The 26266-nt window shown below is 41.7% G+C and overlaps 1 protein-coding gene across 2 annotated transcripts in view; it reads right to left on the bottom strand.

The window, feature by feature from the left end:
* GATB (glutamyl-tRNA amidotransferase subunit B) overlaps nucleotides 1-26266 on the bottom strand; it is a 111479-nt gene that overhangs the window by 59929 nt on the left and 25284 nt on the right. For both annotated transcript variants that reach the window (XM_044681149.1, XM_044681148.1), the window contains exons 3-9: nucleotides 25697-25810; nucleotides 20351-20549; nucleotides 19426-19548; nucleotides 8506-8619; nucleotides 5102-5186; nucleotides 3910-3954; nucleotides 2831-3020 (exon numbers count right to left, since the gene is read on the bottom strand). In XM_044681149.1, coding sequence (XP_044537084.1) covers nucleotides 2831-3020; nucleotides 3910-3954; nucleotides 5102-5186; nucleotides 8506-8619; nucleotides 19426-19548; nucleotides 20351-20549; nucleotides 25697-25810 — 870 coding nt within the window. The remainder of the gene's footprint in view (nucleotides 1-2830; nucleotides 3021-3909; nucleotides 3955-5101; nucleotides 5187-8505; nucleotides 8620-19425; nucleotides 19549-20350; nucleotides 20550-25696; nucleotides 25811-26266) is intronic.

Genomic DNA, 26266 nt, shown 5'->3' with positions numbered 1-26266 from the left:
CTATATAATTCTTCTACCCATCCCCAAACCTACTCTTCACTTCCTCCTCTTCCCCCCAAGACATGCTTCTAAAGTCAGAAGACACAAATCCCAAGTCTGGGATCTTGAAGGATTTAAAATTGGAGAAATTTAAGTTTCCCAAAACTCAATTCTTAAATTAGGAGAGGACAGTCTAAGTCTTGTGGTACCCAGGGAATGTGGGAGGTGCAGATACGCACTTAGGCTGTATACTAGTGGCTGACTAAACATCCCTGTTCCTCCCCTTATCCCTCATGCCTGGAAAGCACATCCTCTTCCTCCTTGTAGAAGCCTTGATTTACTTCCAAGCTTAACTTGTGACTATGCTGATCTATTTTGATCCCTTGTCCCTCCCCCCAAGAAATTACTCTGGTTGCATTGTGTGTGAACTTTTTGTGAATGTAAGCCTCCTGAGGGCAGACATTTTAAAAAAAAATTGCAACTCCAGAGCCAGTAAAATGCTTGCCACCTAACAAGTGCTTATTAATGAATGAATGATTGAATAAAATGGTTTTTGTCACATTCTTGAGATGGCTGATCAATCTTTTTCTTCTCCTAAGTAAGAGGCTGAGAAAACATAAGGTAGGCACTGTTACTTTCTCAGAAATCACAACGTTGGGAACATGCAAAGAAAAGACGTAGCAATTTCTGTCTGGCCTACATTATCATTTTTTTAAACCTATATCATCTTAAAAGATTCGCTTGGTCCAGCTGGGGCAGTGCCAAATGAAGGTAGGTAATTGATGCTTTTGATAAGGAATAATTTTCTTCTTCCTCCCATTTTAGTCAGTTAGCAAGTAATAAAATGGAGGTCTCATGCAATGGTATTTTGGCTTGGCCAGAAATTTGGGGGGCAGGATAGATGGTTAGAAACTCAATTTAGTTAAATCGATTTCTGAAAAATATTTGAGAGATTTAAGCTGCTTTAGGATAAGAGGTGCTACATAAATTATGATTACAATAATTACTTGTGCTAAAGCTGTGTGTTTAATTTGTGAAAGTCCAAGTATTGTGCAAACTAGTTCATTAATGGATGAGGAAGTGGGGGCTTGTGTGTGTGTGTAGACACATAAATGTAATTCTACAGAAGAATACTGGTAATGGACTAGCATATAAATGTTCATCCTAAGCCCCTGCAAATGTTTAATATTAATCCATTAAAAATATGGGAGTTTAGATTTTCATTAGGTTCTGCCACAGCAGTAATAAGGGAATGTCATACATCCAATTTCTAAAAAGAGAGAACCATTTGTCAGAAGCTCTCCCCCCCTTTCAGACAATCAGAAAACCACCAAGATGACTCTATGCATAAACCAAGGCAGAAACCTCACCAATGCCATCTATTGCAGTGAGAAGATGAATTCTAGAAACACTAATTCTTAGAGGAGGAAAGGCTCTTAGAGGCCATTTCATTCAACCTACTTAAGGAAAAATGCCTTCTCCAACAGCCTTGGCTTGTGGTGGGGCATTGGATTTGCCTGGAGACCTCCAGTGAAGGGGGAGCTACTTTCTCCCATTGCCCTTTTGTAGATCTCAATCAGGAAGTTTTCTTTATATTAAGTCTCTATCTCTCTCTGTCTCTCTCTCACTCTTACTTTCCATCTCAAAATCAATCTGTGTACCATTTCTAGGACAGAAGAATGGTAAGAGCTAAGCAATGGGGAGTAAGTGACTTGCCCAGGGTCACACAGCTAGGAAGTATCTGAGGCCTCATTTGAATCTAGGGTCTCTCATCTCTAGGTCTGGTTCTCAATCCATTGAACCACCTCTTTTTTCCCCTGTCTCTTTTTAACTAGTTTCTAGTTCCCTTCTGGGCTATGGACAAGGAATATAAGCCTTCTTACTATGTTATAGCCCTCCCCATACTTCACACAATAGCTGTCTATTAAACACCCAGTGAGTTTTTCCTCCTTTGGTGCTTAAATACTCCTAATTCCTTTGACTGACCCTTATGGGGCATGATCTCAAGGCCCTTTACGGTCTTGGATGGCATCCTTTAGACATTCACCAGTTTCCCAATGTGCAGCACCCAGAATACAATGAAGCATATGCTGCAGCTGACTTTCTTTTTCTTTCTCTCCTTACAAAATACCCTTGCCTTCAGTCTTGGAATCATCAATACTATTGCTTTGTAGTAAGGACAATGGGGGATTAAGTGACTTGCCCAGGGTCACCTAACTAGGAAGTGTCTGAGGCCAGATTTGAATCCAGGTCCTCCTTTCTCCAGGCCTGGTTCTCTATCCACTGATCCACCTACCAGCCCTATCAAAAGTGACAGAAGCAAAATTTCAGGAGTCAAGAACAATTCCTTTATACATATTCCTAATATCCACAGCCCTCATATTCATAGGCCAAAATTTCCATAATGGGTCACTGGAGTCAATATTTTCCTCCCTGTGTGCTCAGGAAAATGAATGGCTGGCTTTTGAGAACTTACACTCTAACCAGATCCTGCCAGGGTTCAATACACAGCAAGTGTCAAGAAATGCTAGCCAGAGGCTGCTCTTCCCTGCTGCAGTCATCCAGGGAAGCGTGAGGTTGCTGGTGGAGTGCTGTTTGCAGCGGGCCCTCTTTACAGGGAAGAAATCATCCCAGGGCTAGAATCCTGGGCTGCTGCCCTCGCCAGGAGAAGGGGCTACTCCCTAGTCTTCTCAGAAATCTACAGGAAAAGCTAAGAAATGTGCTGGCACGCTCCTAGCTCCGAGGACACAACAGAGGACAGATGGCTAATGGGACTCCTCAGAGAGCGTTTTCTCCACTGCTCAAACCCGATTCAGTCAGGATTATTCCAGCAACTGATCGATGTACCTACCAGGAGGGCGAAGCTGTGTTCCGGCAGAATCCCATACTGTTCGACGAGCCTCCCTCTGGTCACGCTGGGGAGCTCAGGAAGACTCTCTCGAATCTGATCGATATTGACCACTTGCCGGGGGTCTGCAGCCACAGGCAGGGACTCGGTGTCGTAAAGGATCAGTGGGGGAAGATTGGGTTCTGGCATGAACCTAGGCCAAAGGAAGAGCCCGCTTAGGAACTGCTCCGAGGCTCCAGCTTTTATGAGAAATGACCATAATGAGAGGGAAATAAAAACACCAGTGTGTAGTAGCATGGCTCGCTCCCCAGGCGCACCCAGGCACTTTTGCTTTGGGAGACTCTCTAAGGCAATAAGGTGCAGACAAGGTACTGGCCTGCGTCAACTGGTAAAGGGAGCTCTTCTGGCCCCATCTCTGTCTTTCTCCCTTCTCCCAGGCCTAACTCCTGACTGCCATTCCCAATAGTAAAAAGGAGAAGCCTGGCTCTGGAGGGAGAACATCAGGGACTGAATCCCACTCCTGGAGGTGATGGGCATGTCAACTGTTACTTGCCTGGGCCTCGGCTTTTCATCTAAAATCAAAAGGTTGGAATAGAGTTTCTGAGGTCTCGCCCAGCTCTAGGACCCTAAGTTTATCCATGAATGACAACAGCACCAATCCTCTGACATATTTATAGGATCACAGATCGGTAGACATTTTACAGATGAAAAAACTGAAGCCCAAAGAAATTAAGTGTAGTCTTGCAAAGGAAGGATTTGAACATAGGCCCTTGCTTGATGTGCAGAAGACAAAAACCTGGAAAAAATCAACAATTCAAATCCCAATTATATTAACATATCTTTTTTTCCCCTACTCCCTCCTTCTCTTTCTCTCTGTCTCTGTCTCTCTCTGTCTCTCTCTGTCTCTCTTTCTCTCTTAATCCACAGGAAGAATGCCTGTATTTTCTACCATGCAACAATGACAACAACACTATCTCTAGAATTAACAACAGATGAGGAAGTGGTTGCTTTTATGCATGGTGACACAGTGGAACCAAACCCCCAACAAAGCAGGGTGCTATGAAATGAGAGATGTTTCCTACCGGTAGTCTTGCTTTCCTTCTTTATCCCTCATTGACACAGTACACCTGGTAAAAAATAAAGAGGCAAGTGATGATCATTAAAGAGAGGGCTTTCTTCAGGGCCACCAGCTTCTTGCCAATTGCCAGCCCAGAATTGCAGCTTTTTTCATTCCCAGCCTCCCAACCCAGGGCTGATGCAGGGCAAAGGTTTGAAGGGTCACCATTCAAAATGGGAAGCTAGGCCAGGAATCAGTGAGCTGAATATGAAAAAAAAAAAAAAAGGTGAAGGCTGAGGTTGTTGGTTCAGAAGCTGAAGGCCATAATGCCAGAGGAGCAAGCAAATGGTCTCTGAGGGGCAGACAAAGGTAAACACTGGATGAAAAAAATAAAATAGCTCAATACAAGCCCCAAAGAAAGATGGTGGACAAGGGCCTAGGGCAGGCACTTGGGCAGAGATGGACGCAAGGATTCATAAAGGAGGAATACAGTCCAGAAAGAGAAAAAGATCAAGTGACGTCCAAAGGCCATGGATACCTTTTTTCCCAGTAATATGTTTTTTTTTCCCCAATTACAAGCCAAAGCCATTTTTAGCATTTGATTTTGAGTCCTACATTCTTTCCCTCTCTCCCTTCTCCTCTCCCTGAGACTGTAAGCAATTTGATATAGGTTATACAGGTGCTATCATGTAATATCTATTTCCAGATTTGTCATGTTGAGGAAGAAAACACATATCACCAAAAAAAAATCTCTTCAAGAAAAGAGTGCATAATGGTATCCTTTGAATGCCATGGATACATTTTTAAGAACCATTTGATAATCAAGAGGCAAGGATGTGTGTGTGTGGGGGGGGAGGGGCACAGTTAGGTGGCTCAGTGGATAAAAAGTAGGGTCTGGAGATGGGAGATCCTGGGTTCAAATTTGGCCTGAGACATTTCCTGAGCAAGTCACTGAACCCCCATTGCCTAGCCCTTACTTCTGCTTTAGAACCAATACACAGTACTGATTCTAAGAGGAAAGGTAAGGGCTTTAAAAAAGAAAAGAAAAGAAAAGAAAAGAAAAGAAAAGAAAAGAAAAGAAAAGAAAAGAAAAGAAAGGCACCAGGACCCAAAGCACTCAGATCACAGAAACTTGGTTTGCTTTAATTTTGGTCAGATCCTAAACTACCCCCTCGTCTTCCCCCTCCCCCCTCCACTGCTTTTGAACACAAACTCACCCAAGTTTCTCATCAAATGCTCGTGTTTCATTCAGAATTGTGCCTCCATTCTCAAGTTCTTCAATCTGTCTTTGAATTTCATAGTCTAAGAGAAACAAAGTAATTTACTATGATGGGATCACACTATAAATTCTCTGATTAACACCTTCTACTGCCAGTAAGGCAATAATTAGAAAGAACCTTCAAAAAAGATTCTTAATTAGCCCAAGTATCACAAGGAAAAGGATTACTACACTAATTATTTCATGGCATATGATGGGTTTCCCCAACTGTAGCCCAAAGGTAAGTCTTGGGATAACTGATATCTGAATAGAATTTCCCAAACTTCCTTTGATAACAGCTTTGATTTTCTCACCAAACTTCATTTTAAAAAATCTGGGCTACTTCACAGAAGCAACAGCATCAACTGGCATCAGCCTCTGCCCTTTCCCTTGTCCTTTTTGATGCCAGCTTGTGGCCAAAGGGCAGCTGTAAGGGGGACGAGAAAGAGGAAAAAATGAGTGACTTCAATAGGCCCTGAAGACTGAGGAGCCTGAGCCAGATCCCAAGGTTTATCTCATTCAGCTGTCTTTGCCTCTCAAATGGCAGCTCAGCCTTACTAAAGGTCTGCCTATCTATTGCCCTCATGCCAAGGAAGAGTTCCATTCTGGTTCCAAAAATCTGCAGTGGTACTGAGGGGTGGTTCCCAGAAAGTCTGCCTCAAAAGAAGAGGAAACGTCCCCTCATTCTTGCTAGTTTCCCATAAAAATACACTAGAATAAAACATCTGACTTTAGATGCCTTCTTAAAATTTCTAAAATGGTGTCCATCTGTCATCTCATTTGAGCTTTGGAACAACCTCATAAGGTGAGCACTGAAGGTAGAATTTTAGAGAAATACTGCTAGTGAGAAAACTGAAGCTTAGGGAGCTAAAAGAACTCATTTGCCTGTGGACAAATGCAAAGTTAAGTATCTGGGAGAGGGGGTGGGGGTAGTTTGAACCCAGATCTGGATTTGTTCCATGCTTAAAATCATTTTTTAAATACTCATAATAATAGTGTAATGACAGGTTGATATATTTATTATTTTATACATATAAAACTCTTACCTTCTGACTTAGAATCAATACTGAATATCAGTTCCAAGGCCGAAGAGCAGTAAAGGCTAGCCAACTAGGATTAAGTAAGCTGTCCAGAGACATATAGTTGGAAGGACACAGATTTGAACCCAAGTTCTCTTGATTCCAGGTTCTAGCACTCTGTCCTCTATGCTACCTAGCTTCCTCTAAGGTCCAGATTTTTAAAAAAGTACAATATTCTACAATGTGCTGGCATTAGGGGAATCTGGGTTTAAATCTCACTTAACTGTGACACAGGCAAGGCACTTAATTCAGGTTTTCTCATCTGTAAAATAGGGATAATAAGAGCACCTACATTACAAGGCTATGGTCACACTCAAATGGGATAATGCACAGAGAGAACTCTGACCACTTTAAAATGCTGGATTGTCAGCTATCACTCATCTCTATTTCCCACTGCTGGAAGAGCTGGAGTTGAAAGCCTACAGACTATTGAAGCCTGAAACATAGTAGGTGCTTAATAAATGCCTGTTCACTGAATGACTGACTGGTCCATGCATTCATCTAAGTCTTTTTTAGAAAGCACTTTAATTTTTCTGCTTTTACTACATCCTGGACTAATGAGTTCTACAAGTTTATTACCTGCTGTGTAAAGATTTTCTCCTTCATTTACTTCCTTCTTTCAAGTTTCCATTCTGTTTTAGAAACTTGACCCTCTCCAATATGCTTTATTATTTTATAATTTGGGATCAGCTCCACTGTCAGAATCTGACTTTGCAGACAAAAGAGACCAATCTCTTTTGTCTGTCCTCATCCCTCAACTCCTACCACACCACCCCGTTCATTTTAAAATGGCCTTCTTTGAACCTTCCCTCCAGGTCTATTAAGTCTCTTTAAACATTTATGGCCTAGAACTACCAGAATCTCAGGTCTGAATGAACTAGTTCTTTAGCCGAGGCCGAGATCATGCTTTCTGTTTTGTTTCCAATGCTCTCCCTGATGTGACCCAGAATTCTGTTGATTATTTTGGTTATGGCAGAATATCTGTGGATTGAGGTTTCCAGGGACCAGCCTGAAAGGATTCTAAGTTCCCTTTCCCAAACCTCATTGCTTCGAGAATATCACCCTATAGCCCCAGTTGGGCCACTTCCCCTTCTGTCCTTTCACCTAGTCTGAAGCTCAAGTGCTCCTTTCCTGAACACCAACACGGTATCTGTCACTCAAGGCCCTACTTCACGATCAGCCTCCACTTCACAAAATAAACAAAAGGATGAGGCTTCAGACATATGGTACCTCACTCTCTGTCCTTTCTCCCATCTCAGGAAAGACAATGAAGATCTGAGGCAGGAATTTGGGGCCATTTTTTAAGGCTTGGGAAAAGGCATCATCCCCAAATCAGGGCAGACAAAAACTCTTCTCCCACTCTGAAATTTATGGCTGCCTCTCTGGGACTGCTGAGTAGTGTGTGTACGTGACATATTGCTCTCCTTTAATTATTATGTATTTCTTATTCATCAGCCCCCTTGATGGGCAGAATTTACCTTGACAACATCCCTAACATCTACCCCTTTCTCCAATCATCCAGCCACTACTCTAAGTCAGGCCACTGTCCCTTCTCACTGGTCTCCCTGACTCCAGTTGGTCCCAACTCCATGCATCCTCCACTCAGATACCAAAATGATTTTCCTAAAGCCTAGACTGATCACTGTGTACACAAGGCTGAATGGCTTCCCACTACCTCTACCCCTCTTTGAGGAATTTAAGGTCCTCCTCACCTAACCTGACCCTTCCCTCTCTGTCCAGTCCTCACATGCTCAATGATCTAGTTACAATGAACTTAGTGGGATTCAACAAACAGGATCCTCCTCTTCTAGACACATCCATGCCCCTTAAGCCTGGAATGCTCTGCCCTGGGGTTTCCCTGGGACCCTTTAACCCTTTAAGTCTCATCTCAAATCTCATCTTTGTAGGAGGCCTTGCATGCTTCCCTGAGCTGCTAATATATTCCCCCAAGATTAACTCCTACTCTGTCTTTATCTTAAACGCATCTAGTTATTTTCATGTTTGTCTCTACCATTAAAATGGCAGCTCTCTGAGGGCAGGGATCATAGTTTTGCCTTTCTTAGCCTGACACACACAGAGAACATGTTTAATAAATGCTGCTGACTGATTGACAGAATATATCTATAATCTTTTTAAGGAGTTTGCATTCTGAGGGAAAAGAAGAAAGAAACACCTTTTATCCAAATTAACCCCCACCCCCCCAAAAAAATTGGGCCAGCTTATGATGAATTTTCAAGGACGTCTCATTGGGAAACCATAAAATGAGGAGTAAAATGACATTTACCTATTGCTTTGGCCAAGAATCTGATGCTGTTGAGATTCTTCACTTCAGTCCTGACTCCCAAAGGCTCCCCAGGATGATGCACAGATACATTAGCATCCACTCTCAACTGGCCCTCTGGAGTGAGAAATGAGACACCTCACATCAACCAGGTCCAGCCCAGCCTTGGACATCACTAAGATGGTCTGGAGACATGAACCATGTGGAACTTGCAGGTGGGTTATACAAGACATCCATCTGGGGGCTGAAGGAGAAGGGAGATGGTTTCTTCAAAATTCACCTTCAGCCTTGGGGACCAGAGCTCTCCTTTTCCATGCCACTGTTTACTGACAACTTGATTTCAAAAGAAGCATTTAGCTCTGGGTGTCTTCCAATGAATTTCCTCAGAGAGAGCAGAGCCAAGAAAGTTTACTCACGGAGGAAGCGCCACGAGGTGAGAGGGTGTGTGTGACTGTGTGTGTGTATTTGAATGTGGATGAGAGAGAGAGAGAGAGAGAGAGAGAGAGACAGACAGACAGACACACACACACACACACACACACACACACACGGGGGGTCGAAGAAAGAAAAAAGGGTACAAGAAGGAGGAAAGACTGAGATTAGGTAATGGAGAGATAAAGAGGAAGAAAGGAAGAAAGAAGAGAGGAAGAGGAAGGAAGAGAGAAAAGTAAGGAAGGATGAGGGAGACAGAGAGAGAAGGAAAAAAGAAGAGAGGGAAAGAAAGGAGGAGGGAGAGAGAGAGAAATGGAGAATGGGAGGAGAGTGAAGTAGGATACTGGAAGAACAGAAGAGTTGGATGGAGGGAGGACAAGCAAACCCAACTCCTTTTGTACTAAAGAAGAAAAACCACACTGTTCAGATAGAGATTTACTCCGCAGTTTTATTCTGCAGTTTTTTCCCCAGAGCATGTGCATGGGGTGGGGTTGGGGGGGGGGGCTTCAGAAATGACTATTTGATAGCTCTACACTGCTCTCCAATAGAATGTGGATTTTTCACAGTGATTCTGGGAGATTTATAAGAGAGTCCTTGAGAATTTACAGCTCAAGGGCGAGAGCCAGAAACCCTCCTCTTCCCTCCTGGCCCATAATAATCTTTTCCTTCCACAAGTAAGATTTGGGGTCTGTCCTGTCGGCTGCGTACATGCTTTGACAATAGAAAGATGTTCTTGTTAGGGAGAAGGGCACTGGGGGCTCTGGGTGGGGACTGCTACCCTTCCTGTTCTCCTTTTCTTTCTGGCTCTTTTTGGGAGTCAAACATAACTAAATGATTTGTGGGGAGGCTTGTGAGCACCTTTCAGGGAGTAGTAGGGAAGGCAAACGAAAAGGAATGAAGATAAGAAGCAACAGTATCTTCCACTCCCTCACAGATTCTCCATTCTTACCCTTCATTTGTATTTATAGCCACAACCGAAAAAAGAAGGAAAGCTGAATATCTTGGTGTTGTTTTTTAAATGAAAAGAGTAACCTGCTAAGTAGCAGTGTTGTGATGTGCTGACTAATGAAATACATTTTACCAGGTCCCTCAGGAAGGGCATTTTAAAAAAGTGCAACTGAATTCCTTGCCAGGAAAAAAGCAGAAGCTGGAGCCTGCTTTGTCATGCCTATCCCTGCCCTTCTTCTTCCCCACAAAACCCTAACCACACAAGAATAAACTCTCACTTAATGAATACTGCATGTTTTTTCAAAGATCCTTCACTTCAAATACAATGTCTTACTCAGCTGCCTCTGACATGCTCACAATATGGCTGCTTCTAAAGCAAATATTTTGGAAAGGAGTCAGGTGCCGGGGGCCTATTGACTGGAAGGAGCACTGTCATTACAGGTAATGCTTGGATCTTGGGATGCCTCACTGTGGTGTTACCCTCAGATATTCAGACTATGCCATGAGTCTGGGATTCCTTGAGCATGAGCCTGAGGGGAGGTTCATTGCTGGAGGGGTGGCCGCCACAGGGTCTCTTTTTGGCCACAACAAGTCATAAAGGCATCTGCTGAAGAGCTCACGATCTGTGTAGGGAGAGGGAATGAATATCTGAAATGGTGAAATCCTTTAAGTACCGAAGGAAAGATATACATTTTAGGCCATTAGTCCAGCCACTTCCATGTAAGTATCCCAGAGGTCCCTGGGTCTCTTCCCTAAATAGTTTTCTCTCTCAAACAGTTCATTCATTCCAAAAGCTTCGACCACTGACCACTTACTTAAGCCGATGGTAAGGTTCTTTCCAGTTCTGACATGTTGAGTCCCCAGCCTTAACTTTGAACCTGTGCTCAAATCAAGTACTTTGAAATATCTATGGTACATCATCATTTCACTGCTGTCACTTTGAAACATCTGAGATGGGAGTCATCAATTAAATACAAAGTGTAATACCTAACAATGACTTGCTACTTGCTATTTGTGTGCCGAGGCAGTGAGCCCTCCGAATTAGAGATACGTGAAGATCTGTACAGCTTCCTCACTGAGGGAGTGAGCTCTCCGTCCTTGAAGGGGCTTACATAGAGACCAGACTGTTGAGGAAATCTCACAGGAGATTGCTACTCCACTCTGGGATCTCAGGTTCCTTCCACCTCAGGAACTGAATCATCTTCCCTCTCTTGAATGAATGCCCCTACCCAGCTTTTCCATTTGTCACCAACTACAGAGGTTAGACTTCGGCATCTTCTCCCATTTCTTTGCCCCCTTTTTCTAATCTGTCACAGACTTGTTTATCCACCCCTTCCAATGTACCCATTTGTCCTTGTGCCATTCCAATCGCCGCCACATAGTAATCTTATCAGCATATTGTCGGGTCACTACTGCAATGTCCTTTGCCTCTAATTTAACCTGAATATAATCAATAGATCAATACTATGATCGTTGCTCAAAAACAGATAAGAGCTTCCTCCTTGCCTTTGCAACCAAGCCTAAATTGTCCTTTCAGAGGGCATTTAACAGCCCCCCCAATACCCTGTTCCAAAGCTCACTAGTTAATCCACAAGAGTTCCCACAATATAAACCACACATGCGCCCCAATGACACATTCATTTCCTATAATGTTCTGTACCTTTTCTCTACCTATTCAAAGCCAACCCGTCCTTTAAGGTCCAGCTCAAAGGTTGCCTCCTCATTAAAGCCTTTTCCCCTCAATATTTGGGCCCATACCAATGGCTCCTGAAGCTCAGCTTGCTCTTTTTTTTTTTTTTTAACCCTTACTTTCTGTTTTAGAATCAATATTCTGTATTGGTACAATATGGTGTTATTGTTCCAAGGCAGATGAGCAGTAAGAGCTAGGCAATGGGGGTTAAGTGACTTGCCCAGGGTCACAGGGCTAGGAACTGTCTGAGGCCATATTTGAACCCTCAACATCCCATGTCCAGACCTGGCTCTCTATCCATTGAGCCATCTCGCTGCCTCCATCTAAAAAACTAAGGATTAAAAAATCTTACTATTGAAGAGAGAGAAAAGCATAAAGTTCAGTCCATCTTGGAAAAGATCATCCTAAGTATCTGAAAAGAATCATTCAGTGCCCGGTGGTGCTGAAAGAGTTATTCATTAGCTTGGATTCAAATCTAGTGTCAAATACAAGGAAACATTCTGTTCAGCAATGACAAAATACCTTTTAATCAAATTAAGAAATATCTGCTAACAAGGGGAATTATCTTCAATCACTCATTATGGGAGAGCCAGGCAAGAATGCAAGCAATTCTCATGCTCTTGATGGGGTCTTCTATATAATACCAGAACTAAGAAGATCCAGATGCCACAGAGAAAAAAATAACAGTGGTGAGACAGAACTAAAGTTCTTCTCTCGGGAAAATATATTCTCCCTCTGGAAATGCATTCCTAGAGATCAAACTGAAGTTTCAGGAGAATTGCTGATTGCCTTTATTCTATATGTACCCTGTGCTCAAATGAATCTCTCAGATGCCTTTTACATGAAGAAAAAACCAAATAAACTGATAATTAATTGAACAAAATTAGTTCTCTTTGTGATTGGACAGATTCTACTTCATGAATTTAAATATATTAAAGAGAAGAGGGTGTGGCTCAGTGAACTGAGAACCAGGCCTAGAGATAGGAGGTCCTAGATTCAAATCTGGCCTCAGATATTTCCTAGCTGTGTGACCCTGGGCAAGTCACTTAACCCCCTTTGCCTAGCTCTTATCCCTCTTTTGCCTTGGAACCAATATACAGTATTGATTCTAAGGTGGAAGGTGAGGGTTTAAAAGAGAGAGAGAGAGAGAGAGAGAGAGAGAGAGAGAGAGAGAGAGAGAGAGAGAGAGAGAAAGAGAGAGAGAGAGAGAGAGAGAAAGAGAGAGAGAGAGAGAGAGAGAGAGAGAGAGAGAGAGAGAGAGAGAGAGAAGAGGACCCACAGATTTCACCAGAATACCAAAGAGGTCCATGACACAGAAAAATCTCTGCTCATAAGCCCCCATGGATGGCTCCCCTACCCTTAGTTGTACAATTTATTTTCTGAACCAAAGTGCAAGAGCTTTGATTTTTCTGAGTTACATTTGCATCTATCATTTCATTCTATCAAAATTTTCTGGAAGCCTGACTCTCTTGTCCAGCATATTAGAATCACAGAATTGTAGATTTAGAAGGAATCAACCAATAATACTTTCTATAGCATTCTGATAAATGGTTAGGTGCTACTTAAAGACCTCCAGTGATCAGGAAATTCCATTTGAGAGCAGAACTAATTATTATAAACATTTCCCATGCACTGATGTCAAAATAGCCTCCCAATAACTTCAACCTATTGTCTACAGTTTTGTATAACAGCACCAAGCAGAACATGCTGGACCAGTGATGGGCAAACTGCAGGCCAGATGTGGCCCCCTGAAATGTTCTATCCAGCCGGGAGACATTATTCCTAATCTGTTGAATACAATGAGTAGGATACAATACAATGAATCTTCAAGAGTTGCCTTAGAAAAAGACTGACAGATGGACATTTCCTTTCCTTTGGCCCCTTCTTTAGAAAGTTTGCCCATCACTGTGCTAGACTAACCTCATTAGCTATCGTCACTGACTTTATGCCATCCACAAATGACACACTTGACATGTGGCCCTCATTCAAGTCAATGGTAAAAATGGGACTGAAGACAGAGCCTTCTGGCATCATACTACAGACTTTCCTAGAATGACCCTTTATTAGCTGCTATTCTTTAGTCCACTTATTTGACCAGCTCTAAATTCAACACTCCATTTTATCTATAGGGATAGAATAAAAGAATCTTTGGCTAAATGGACCACGTCTTTGTCATTTCCCTATTCCATCAGGCTAGTAATCCCATCAAAAAGGAAATGCCATTAGTCTGGCTTGGCAAACAGACTCAGTGTGATTGCCACTCTCCCTTTCTAAGTGCTCACAAATCATTCCTTTAATAATGCATGATAGCATTTTTTTCCTGGAATTGAGGTCAAGCAGCTCAGTGTCTGACAGTATGAAGAATCAATACACCTTTCTGACCTTTTTTTTGGGCACTGGCTTACTGTCTCCAGTTCTGCAGTGACCCCTATGACTATCCATTTTTTTTAAACCCTTACCTTCCATTTTGGAATCAATACTGTGTATTGGCTCCTTGGTGGAAGAGTGGTAAGGGCTAGGCAATGGAGGGTAAGTGACTTGCCCAGGGTCACACAGCTGGGAAGTATCTGAGGCCAGATCTGAATCCAGGATTTCCTGTCTCTAAGTCTGGCTCTCAATTCACTGAGCCACCCAGCTGCCCCAACTATCCAATTTTTCAAAGATCACTAAGAATGGTCCAGCAATCTGTCCTCCAAGTTTTTTCAGATCCCTGATACAGTTTGGAGTTAAACTCACTAAGAGTAACTAGGTCCTGGTCATCTCCTTGGTTGGCTTAGATTTCAATGCACAAATAGGCATTTTTGTTCCATCCTTCCTGGTCTAAGGAGCATTCCAACAACAAAATCAAAAGTGAAACAATACTGAAGAAGTTCTGCCTTTTCTCTGTCCTCTTTCATTATTTTCTCATCTCTTTGGCAGTTCTATCCCTCCTTTATTGTTTCTTTGCTCCCAAGAGCAATTATGCAATAAATAAAAATTTGAATAATTACTATGTGCCAGGCCTCATGCTAGAAGCAAAAAGTGAAACAAGCTTTGCCCTCATGGAGCTTTTAGGCTATTTAGGGAGACAACATATCCATAAAGAAGTATAATAAAAATAAAATACAAGGTAATTTGGGAGTGGTGAGGCATGAGCAGTTGAAGGAAATCAGGGAAGGACTCTTATGACTATAGTGAATTTTGAAGTAAATTAGGATGCTAAGAAGTGGAGGTGCAGAAGGGATACATTCCAAGAAGAACGTGGGCAGGGATGATCTTTTACGAAGGAACAGAGGTGGATTACCATATAGGAAGAAGAGCAAGATCAGTTCAGCTGGACCACCAAAGACATGTACACTTATATATGTGTATATGTATTAGGGGGAAGTTGGGTGGCATACTGGATATACTCCGGGCCTGAAGATTTGAAAGACTTATCTTCATAGGTTCAAATCTGGCCACAGATATTTACTAGCTGATTGATCCTGGGCAAATCACTTAACCCTGTTTGCCTCAGTTTCATCATCTGTAACATCAGATGGCATCATGAAGAATTTGACATAACTGAAAATGATTAGACAACCACAAATATATGTTATATAGTATAATATTACATAGCCTTTCTCTCTCCTTCTCTATTTAAAAACATGAGTATAGACATATGTATATGGAAATAAAGAATGCGTCCTCCCTTTACATATATATTATATATAGTATATACATAATATAGTTAATAATATATTCTATAGCCTTTCTCCCCCTCTCTATCTCTATTTCTCCCTTCCTCTCTCTGTCTCTATATAGGCATATATATGTACACACACACACACACACACACACACAAATGTGTGCACTACAGGTTGGCTGGGTTCTAGTCTAGGAAATGAATGTTCCTTACTAGACATGACTTGAGGCCATTCACCTCCTAGGAACTCAGTTTCACTATTTACACAATGAAGGATTTGGATTAAATGCTCTCCAAGGTTCCTCCTCCAGGTTTAAAGGTTTAAGACCAAGGCGGCCGCCATCTTTGAAAGAACAAACCCACTCTAGATAGGAGTCCCCTTCCTGGCTCTTGGCCACTCCCAACTGAAGGAGAGACAGAAAGATGTGGTAGCTCCACACATTCGCTAACAAAACAGTAGCAGCACTTAAGAAATGGGTTTTCCCTCTGTCTCTAGATGACCATCTCACAAATGCCCTTTGGAATGGCCCCTTGTGTGTGCCCCTAACGGTGAAGCATTAGATGAAAAAGACAGCACTCCCGAGCCTGCCCCCCCCCCAACCAATGAAGTTTAATGAATTCTCTCGCTATTACAGGCTGAATTCTTGCTTTTGTGGTTTTCTCCTGACAGGTTCCCAGATGGGACTATTTCTCAGTTAACAGGTGGCCCATTTATTTTTCTATAGGTTGGGTAGAAATCGCAGCTATTCTGGGGAGAATCTAACTTTATTAAAGCAGGGGTAGCTTTGCTAAAGTGACATAAAACCTAACACATAGCTCTAACTACAATGCTATCTAACTTTGTAGTTTATGTTTACATTCTACAAGGAAAAAGGCTGCATAGAGATGAGAGCAGGAGGGAGTTCTCTTGCTCTGAAACAGAGAGTTTTCCCCCTTTTGCCAAGCAAATCTGAAAGCAGTTCACACTCATGCACTCCAAACATATGTGCCTGTACTTTTTTCAGTCTTTCTTTAATGGTTACCAAGAAACTGTTACTAGGGATAATCAATCCTCTATTCAGATCCTACTCTGATGCTTCATCATGGTAAAGACATGAGCTTAGATCCTTTTCAAAGGCCATGAATTGCAGAAGGCAAGTCCAGTTAGGACTTAGAAAGCAGGAAAGGCTTTGAGGATGGGTCTGCCCTCCAAAACACTAGCTCCCCTAAGCACAAGGACACTCACCTTAGGATGTTCAGCAGGGAGTTGATTATGATTTTTTGGCCACAGCAACTTTAGGGAATGTGAAAAGGCTAGGATTTGCATCTCGCATTAGTGAAATCAATGATCTTTCTAAGTACCAGAGAAAAGATGATAAACCCAGGGATGCTTCTACCTTTAGATTCAACCAAAGCCCTGGAGTTATTGTTTCTTTTCTTAAAATGCAAGGCCCGTAGTGCCAGGGGCAGAAGGACAATCCAAGGAAGAAAAAGAAAAGGATGGATGGAATGATGACACACAACAACCAGAGAGTAACCTATTTAGCTCTTATTTTACTTCCATTATTAGTACCAAAGAAAACAAAAAATTTAAGAGGGTGTTGAGACCCAAGATGAGAGAGGGCTCACAGGTGCTACCCTCAATGGGTTTAAGTCACCTAGTCCAGACAAACTATATCCTAAAATAGTACAAATAACTGTCATGTGTGACTGTCAGTAATCTTTGAAGGATTCTGGGTACAGAAGAGATGCCAGGGGACCACAGAGGGGAAAATGTGAGAAGAGGACAGACTCTTCAAACCATAGGCTGATAAGCTTGACTTTGATTTCTGGCAAAATTCTAGAATTATCTCATTAGTAGAACAATTTGTGAACACTTAAAAGAGACCCTGTGATCACTAAGAGCCATCATGCCTCAATTAAAGAATGGTTATATAACCATGTGAAAAACTGTTCCAAATCACAAGTAATTAGAAAAATGCAAATTAAAGCAACTCTGAAATGCGCATACCCAGTAGATTGGCAAAACTGACAAAAAAAGAAAAATGACAAATGTTGGAGGGGCTGTAGGAAAACAGGCACAATAATACATTGCTTGTGGGCTATGAATTGGTTCAGTCATTGTGAAAAGCAATTTGGAACTATGCTTTGAAATATGCCTAACTGTGCATATTCTTTTGACCCAATGAGACCACTACTAGATCTATTATTATTATTATTATTATTATTATTATTATTATTATTATTATTCCTGTTGACTCCTTAGGCCAAAGATTAAAGAAAGAAGAAAAGGACCCATAAATACAAGAATATTTATAGCAGCTTTTTTTCACAGCAAAGAACTGGAAACTAAAGGGGTTCCTGTCAAGTGCGGAATGGATAAACAAGTTAGGATATCTCAAAGTAATGGAACATTATTATAAAGAAGTTGTGGGCTCCTGTTCATTGTAGGTTTTCGGGCAGAAGCTGGTGAGGTTGTAGAAGGGCTTCTTAGCCAGGGACAGGCTGGACTAAAAGCCCTGGAGGTCTCTTTCAACTCTGTGATCCTGGGATTCAGGGAATTTCCTTGGGGGAAAGGAAGGGAACAAATCTTTCTTTCAAAAAAAAGTCCCTTTATCTTAGTCACACTGGTGACTCATTAAGATGGCACAGCAGAAGGATGTTTCATCACTACCTAAACTTGCACACTGTGGGTGGAGCTTGAGCAGTAGAATACTGAAAACTAGATGCCCCAAATCTGCTTTTTTTGGGTTCCTGCTTCTTTAGAGACTGTTTTGTGATGAAGGCTGGAGCAACAAAGCAGTTGGAAATCAGCAAACCATCTGGGATGGAAAGCCACCAGGCCACCTCCAGATAGAGAGGTGGGGTTCTCAGAGTACAGATCAAAGCATATTTTGTTTTGGATGTGGCTAATGTGAGAATTTGTTTTGCTTGATGATACATAATTGTAACAGATTTTGTTCTTGCTTTCTCAATAGGTGGAAGAGGGGGAGAATTCTCAAGTGAATATAAAATATAATTAAAAAAAAAGTTCTCGAGGGAGTCAATCCTTTGGAATGGAGGGATGTAGGCAAGGAAGAACAGATCCAAAATGAAATCAACTTGCATATATTCAGGATGACAGTCTGTGATCTCTCTCTGAAATCTGTAAATACCACAAATATAGTACTTCTATTTTTTGCTAATAATAGTAATAACAAAAATAAAAGCTAACATTATTATAGAAATATTATATAATGAATAATTAACAATAATAAATATCATGGAAATATACAATTAATATTACTGTTAATGTCTATTTAAATATATATTAATATAATGATTCTATCTCATATATAATAAATATAGAATAATATTTATATTGTGTTTAAAAGTTTGCAAAGCACTTTAAAAATATTTCTTCAACTTATACTTGCAGCAAAACCCTCAGAGTCAGGAACAATTATTATCTCTTATTTTGCAGATGATGAAACTGAAGGAGGCTGAGGTCAAATGACTTGTCCAGGGGCTACACAGCTAGTGTCTAAATCGACCTTAGAACTCAGATCTTCCTGACTCTAAGGTCAGCCCTCTCTCCACTGTACCACCTAGATGCCGTATATTTTATTTTCTAATGAATTTAAGGTTTAATCTAATTTTTAGAACCATGTAAATGTCATGTCTCTTCTAGGTTAATTAATTTCTGGTTTCAGTTATAAATGGATGAGATTTATATGAAAAAAGATGAGGGCAGTAAAATAAAAGATTTAGCTTACATTGAAGCATTCCCTAATACCAAGATACAACCTGCCAAACTAGGAATTATTCTTGATACCAAATATCTTTGGAGAAACTCTCAGCTCACCCAATAAACTATTTCCAACATCTTGACATGGAAGGTCATCAACAAATACCAACTGCATTTTATGTTGTGGGAACTTATTACCTACAGAAGGATGAATACTTCACTTCACAAAATGGAGGACATCATGAAGCTGAGATAGTTCTCGCGATTGTATTCACATGCCCCTTCTCTCTTGCTCTCTGCTATCTCTATGATCATTACAGAAAAGGCAAGGGAATTTAAAAACAAATACTGAAGACAGCAAAAGATTGTCAGAGGATATAAATGACAGTGGTGACAGATGGAAAGCAAGGCCCAAAAGAAATGACAAAAGTGGGGAGCAAAGAGGGTATGGAAGCACAGTCAAACACTTCTGTCTTTTCTTACCTGCCATATTTGCTTGGCTGGTCCCCAGGGCCCGAAGAATCAACTGAAGTTCTTTGATGGCTGTTGCTGCCTCATCCCCACAGGACATATCGGGCTCCATGACAACCTCCATAAGGCCGACTCCTACCAAAGAGACACGGAATGAGTCCCAACTGGAGCTTTTCATCCTGACATATTAGGCTGCAATGTGATTAACAGATAAAACATTTGGGCCTTACTTATGAAAGCTCTGATTTAAAGCAGTGATTCCCAAAGTGGGCGCCACTGCCCCCTGGTGGATGCTGCAGAGATCCAGGGGGTCAGTGATGGCCACAGGTGCATTTGGGGGCGGTGAATAACTAACTGTAAGGGGGTGGTGATAGTATGTGACAGGGGGCTCTAAGTAATATTTTTTCTGGAAAGGGGGCAGTAGGCCAAAAAAGTTTGGGAACCACTGATTTAAAGGATGCTAAGTAGTACAATGGACAGAGCTCAGTGCCTGGAGGCAAGAAGACCATAGTATAAATTGAACCTCAGACACTTAACCTGTAGAGGTCACTTAACCTCTAGATCTCTCAGTCTCCTCAACTGCAAAATGAGGGTAATATAAAAGCATCTACCTACAGGACTGTTGTACTGTTGTGAGGATCTAATGAGATAATTTTATAAAGCATAGTGAGTAGCACACAGCAGATAATTAATATTTCTTCTTTAATTAATTCCTTCCTTTGTTTCTTCTTTCCTTCATTCTTCATTCCTTCCTTCCTTTTCTCCTCCCTTCCCTCCTCCCCACCTCATTTCAGGAAGAAGTTGGAGACTGAATTCTCCCTTCATTTTTTCCTTCTTAATTTCTAAATTTGGTCTTTACCCTCTAGAAACCTCAGCACTCTGGTTCTCACCTGAGGGACATGGAATGAGAAGTCAAGAGAGATGTATCATAGCCTACCTGCCCGGTTCAGATCAATGAGCGTCTGGGACCTTGTGTCATCGTGAAGGCTCTTGCCACTGTCTTGCTCCAGCTGGATCTGCTTGATTCTCACTGTTTTGGTGGTTGATGGACTCCACTGGACTCCCACACCAAGGCTGTATGTCAAGCTCCCATTTACGGCAATAGGAAGCCTTTGTTGGGTGATCTGGTATCCAGCCTGCAAATGACCATGGGGTTGTAGTCATCAGTCCAACCCATCAAGTTGAAAAATGAAAACCTTGGCCTTTGCTTTGATGTTTTAAAAAAATTTTACACAATGGTGGTACCATTTAGTGGGGAAAAAAAAAAAAAGCTTACACGGCCCCCCTCCTGCCCCACCCCACACTATACAGTATGTACTCCAGTCTTTGCAAAGTCTGGTCTTCAACTTTCCCTTCCCCCAGTTTCTCATTAGGAAGATTAAAACACAGTCACCCTCTGCTTCGAACAGCTAGCGACAATAAACAATGAGTAGCCCATTTCCCCTGCCAAAGTGCTGTTTTCAGGAATAACAATAATCCCACTGTCAGAAGACCCTGAGAGGAGGATTTATTGTTTCCATTTAGCTCATTAGCCTAAACTCTGCATCTTATTACTGGGCTCCTGACAGACCATCCTTATTAGGCAGTGCCAACTAAGCATTCTGGTCCCCGCATTCGACACTATCGTCGACAGCAGTCGCTATGGCGTTTAGGTTCATTTTGTTTTTACTCTTTAAAGCTAACCAAGCATGCGAGGTGTCTTCCTGCCCTGGCTTCCCTTGTTCCCCCTGCCAAAAAATGCTATGACACGTACAGGCAAAAATGCTAACTGATGTTGCAAGGGCTCCTTCACCTCTTCTTGTTTTAAGTGAAATGGATGATTTGTATTTAAATGCACAAATCAACACAGGCTTCAAGGGAAGGGTTCAAGAAGCAAACTACTGGGGACCAGAAGGAGCAGCGAAAATAACAGTAAGATTCAGTAGGATCGTAAAGACCTGTCTACTGTGCTAGACAGAGTGCTAGACCTAGAGATGAGAAATCCTGGGTTCAAATCTGGCCTCAGGGACTTCCTAACTGCATGAACCTGGACAAGCCACTTAACCCCAATTGCTTAGACCTTATCATTTTTCTGTCAGAAAGTAAAGGTTGTTTTTTTTTTTTAAGACTTTCAAAATGGAGAGTGAATAACTGTGTGAAGAATCCATTTCGTCAGGCTAAAGTATTTATATGTTTTGACCCAGTGATCACATTAACATAAATATCACCCAAGGAGGTCAGAGAAAGAAACAAAGGTCTGATTTATGACAAAACAGTCAGAACAACAATTTTTACAGTAATAAAAAACCAGAAAGAAAGTTGGTCCTCATCAATAGGGGAATGGCAGAAAATATTGTGGTTTATGAATGTGGTGGAAAACTAAGGGGACTTAGAAATGATAATGGAACAAAGGCATCAATAAGAGCTCTTAAAAAAGGAAATCAACTTCTTAAATAAGCTGCCAGGGAACTCAATTACCCAAACTGATTGAGGCCAGAAACAAAAGGAATCCATTATTAAAAAGAAACAACAAAAACCTAACAGATTCTTTGGTATAAGGGACAGTTGTCTGAAGCAGGGAAAATCAAGGTGATATAAAAACAAAAGCTAGTAATAAAATTCACTTTTTAAATTTTTTCCCTTCTTTTTGGAATGGATAGAAGCATCAATTCCAAAGCAGAAGAATGGTAAGGGGCAGGCAATTGGGATTAAATGACTTGCCCAGGGTCATACAGCTGTATCTGAGGCCACATTTGAACCCAGCACCTCCTGACTCCAGGCTTGGTGCTCTATCCACTGAGTCACCTAGTTGACTCCCAATTTCTTTAAAAACGAAGTTCCCTAGTTTTAGCCATTTATTCATCTTCTGAACTAAACTTATTGTTACTTTTTAGAGAAAATTGAGGTCATTCAACTCTTCCAAACACTACATTTCAAAAGCTTTTGATGTCATTCTCTAATATCACCCCTCCTTTACTGCAGTCTCTGATGAAAAGGTGAACTTTCTCCCATGGTCAAATCTTTGACATATACCCTTAATCCTATTCCCTCCTGTCTATTTCAGCAAACTACCTCAATAATCATAGTCCTTCTTTCTAAGCATCAATCTCCCCCTACCTTCTGACTCCTTACAGGAGATCTGCAAGCATGCCCAAATCTCTCCCATCCTTAAAATCTCATCACCAGACCCTATCGCCCTTTAGCTCTCCTCCTTTTTAGGGGAGAGGAGATGGCTGGGACACATGATTTCTTTCCTGCAATCTACTCCTAGATAAGCACATTTTCCTATCCACACTGATTGATACCTTCTCTGCAACTTAGAGGGAGAGTCTTAGAGAGTCTGTAAGTCAAAGGTGGCAGCTAGATGGTGCAGTGGAAAGAAAATCAGGAAGACCTGAGTTTAAATTCTGCCTCAGATATTTACCAGCTGTGTGATCTTGAGCAAGTCACTTAACCTCTGTTTGCTTCAGTTTCCTCAATTATAAAATGGAGATAATAATAGCAACTACCTCTCAACATTGTTGTGAGAATGAAATGAAATAATAATTATAAAGTGCTTAGCGTGGAGCCTAGTATAAAAGCACTATATAAATATTAGCTTTGAGTAGCAGCGTCAACATTATTATTATTATATAATGATGATGGTAGCTATTGTTGTTGTTGTTGTGATTGTTATACACTAATCTTCCTGGCTTTGAGCTTTCTATGCACTGTATCAGCAATGTCTCCTAGTAAAACTTTGAAAAAGTTGACTATGCACAGTGCCTCTACTTCCACTCTGGAGGCTTTCTTTTAAACCCTCAGTAATCCACAACTTAAGAACAACTGAAATTGCACTCTCCAAAGTTACCTCTTAACTGTCAAATCAAATTACTGTTTCTCAATTTTCATTCTTCTTCATTCTCTGTAATTCATGACACTACAGAGACCCTATCCCAGGTAGTCTCTCCTCTCTAGATTTTCCTGGTTCTCCTCCTTCTTGCCTAAGTGCTCCTCAGCCTCCTCTCATGTTTCTTCATTCGGGTCATGTCTCCCAGCTTGACTTGGGGGTGTTTCTTTCCCCAGGATCTGTGCTGGGTTTTCTCTTTTCCTCTCTATTTTCTCATTTGGTGACCCCATCAGCTCCCATATAATCAATTGTCACCTCTGAATATGAATCAATTCTTCAGTCCATCTTCCTTCCTTCCTTCCTAGCCATTCATATCTGGCTCTAGTTTCCCTCAGTCCCACAGTACTAATTACTCATTTGACGTTTTCATATAAAAATATTTAGTAGGCAGCTCAAACTCAATACATTCAAAACCAGATTTTTTCTTTTTCCCCAAAAGTTACACCTCTCCCAAACTCTCTACATCAGCCTTCTAGTCAACCAGGCTAACATGGTGATCTCCTGGCCCCATCTCTCACTCACCCCACATACCTGATCGGTCTATGTCTCATCATTTCTACCATATTTTTTGAATACATTTCTTCTTCCTTCTTAACCTGTAATTTCTCACCTGAACTATATTCCAAGAGCCTCTTACTTGGTCTCCTTTTCCCAAGTCTTTGAGCTACCCTTTCCTCAGTCACCAACGTTATCTTTCTAAAATTCAGGTCCACATCACTCCCCATTTCAATCAATTCTCAAAGACCTCCAGAATAGGCTCTCTCTTGCCTTGAGGACCAAGCAAATTTCTCTGTTTGGCAATGAAAGCTCTCGCTAATCTGCTCCTTCCTTTTCAGCCTTCTTACACATCAGCTCTCCTTAACACACCTCCAGATCAGTCAAACTAGCTACCCTGACATTCATCATGTATAATGCTATATCTCTCATCCTGTTCTCTCTCATCATGTCTCCCAACATGCCTTGTCACTGGTCATCCACATTCCTGAAATGTTCTTGCACCTCACCTCTGTCTCATGGAATACTTGGTTTCTTTTAAAAATTAACTAAAGAGAAATTGAGGTGACTCAGTGGGTTGAACACCAGGACTAGAAATGGGAGGTCCTGGGTTCAAATTTTGCTTCAGATGCTTTCTGGCTGTGTGACCCTGGGCAAGCCACTTAATGCCCACTACCTAGCCCCTATGGCTCCTCTGCCATACATAGCATTGATTCTAAGACAGAACGTAAGGGGTAAAAACAAGTGTGCGTTTTCCGTAAGCCCCTTGAGGGCAGGAAATATTTCTTCTATTCTGTGTGTTCCTATCCCCAACACAGGAAGCACTTAATGACTGTTTACTGATAGATTGCTAATGGGAAGCAGAGTGTTCTCCTTGTGTCCTTGCTCATCCTCACAAGTAAAAGAGCAAATGTCTGATACAAAAGAGAGAGAGGTAAATGGAGTTTCTGGGCCTTGAATGTATTTTTTGGGGGTAGGAGAGCTCCCCATCAAGAAAGACTTTGATCTCCAAATTACAGTTCAGTTTCACTTCATGGGCTGAAATTCTCTGGAAATAGTTTCATCTAAATTGGAAGAGAACCAGGCTTTCCATTATGTGCTGAAACTAAATAGCCTTCAGCACTTGGAAGATCTTATTGTGTACCTACTATGTGCAGAACTCTGGGACTGCTACAGAAGAGACATGCCCAATACACCACCCCCCCAACCACCCACGGAGGTGACAATCTTGAAAGTGGTCAACAAAGCGAGTGCTCTGATATTTATTTCATTTGATTTTGGTAATATCAGATACCCAGGCCAGTACAAGCCAGCTCATATATTTTTATAAAAATCCCTTTGGCTGAAAATTTTAGGGGGTGGGAAATAACACTAAGGTTTGGTTTAGAGCTTCACAAGTTTAGGTTTCTGGTCCATGGCTGGGTTCAAGTCCCTGCTTATTGTGCTACAAATGTCCAGACAGGCCCACAGTGAGATCATAAAAACATTGCACAGAGAAGACAGCCCTATTACAGTACCTGTTCCTTAAAGGAGAGAATGAAGAAGTTACCCCTGTGTTTACAAGGCTCTAAGCATGGATTTGCTACAGGGTCAATGCAATGGGCACATGACTTACTCCTGCCCTAGCAAGCAATTAGCACCAAACGCTGGGTCTGAAATGAGTCTGAGAACATTGGCTTCTTTCTACTCCCTGTTCAATTACAAGAAAGGCACCAGAAGCATGAGGCCAAGCAAGGAGTCAGCAATCAGGGCAATCGTGTTCAATCTAGCCGAGCCTCAGGGTGCACGGTCTGTGCCGGGCCTAGTACAAGCCCCTGCTGAGATGGACAGCTCCCTAATGGAAATGGGAGCCCTCCTCCTGCAGGGCTGGCCCATCTCCTAGCTCGTACAGGGGGAGGTGAGGCACCAAGCATTACTTACAGGGAGATCAGCGTAGAAGTAGTGCTTTCTGTCAAATAAAGACTTCTTGTTTACAGTACAGTTCAGAGCCAGGCCTGTCATCACGGCTGCTTCCACACATCTCCTGTTGAGAACCTATAGAAATAGGACACACAGCTCTTCTTAGATCCTCTGTCTGAACAAACGCTTCTCCCACACGCTGAAACACATGGCGAATATTCAGTCTTGATGGGCATTATCTCTGGTTCTGAGTGGGCAGCTTAAGATCAGAAGCCAAATGAATTTCAACTAGGAATTTAGAAAACTTTATTTATTTTCAAAACGGGTGTTCAGAGGGCCTTGCTGTGTGCCAGAGCAGGGCACTGAATCACAGGCTTATTTATTTGCCAATACCCAGGTTTCTTCTCCCACTATATAGCGACCACCTACCAAATGGAGGGATTTTTTTTAAAAGAGGAAAATTCCCAGAACACTAATGCAGTGGCTGTTTCAAGGAATAGCCAAGTTCAAAGAGTTTTAAGCGCTCTCTCTCTCTCTCTCTCTCTCTCTCTCTCTCTCTCTCTCTCTCTCTCTCTCTCTCTCTCTCTCTCT

The sequence above is a fragment of the Gracilinanus agilis genome, chromosome 6 (genome assembly GCF_016433145.1).
Source record: "Gracilinanus agilis isolate LMUSP501 chromosome 6, AgileGrace, whole genome shotgun sequence".
In the NCBI taxonomy this organism is placed as follows: Eukaryota; Metazoa; Chordata; class Mammalia; order Didelphimorphia; family Didelphidae; genus Gracilinanus; species Gracilinanus agilis.
Note: the sequence above shows the minus strand (reverse complement) of the source record. Positions and strands in the feature narration are given on the sequence as shown.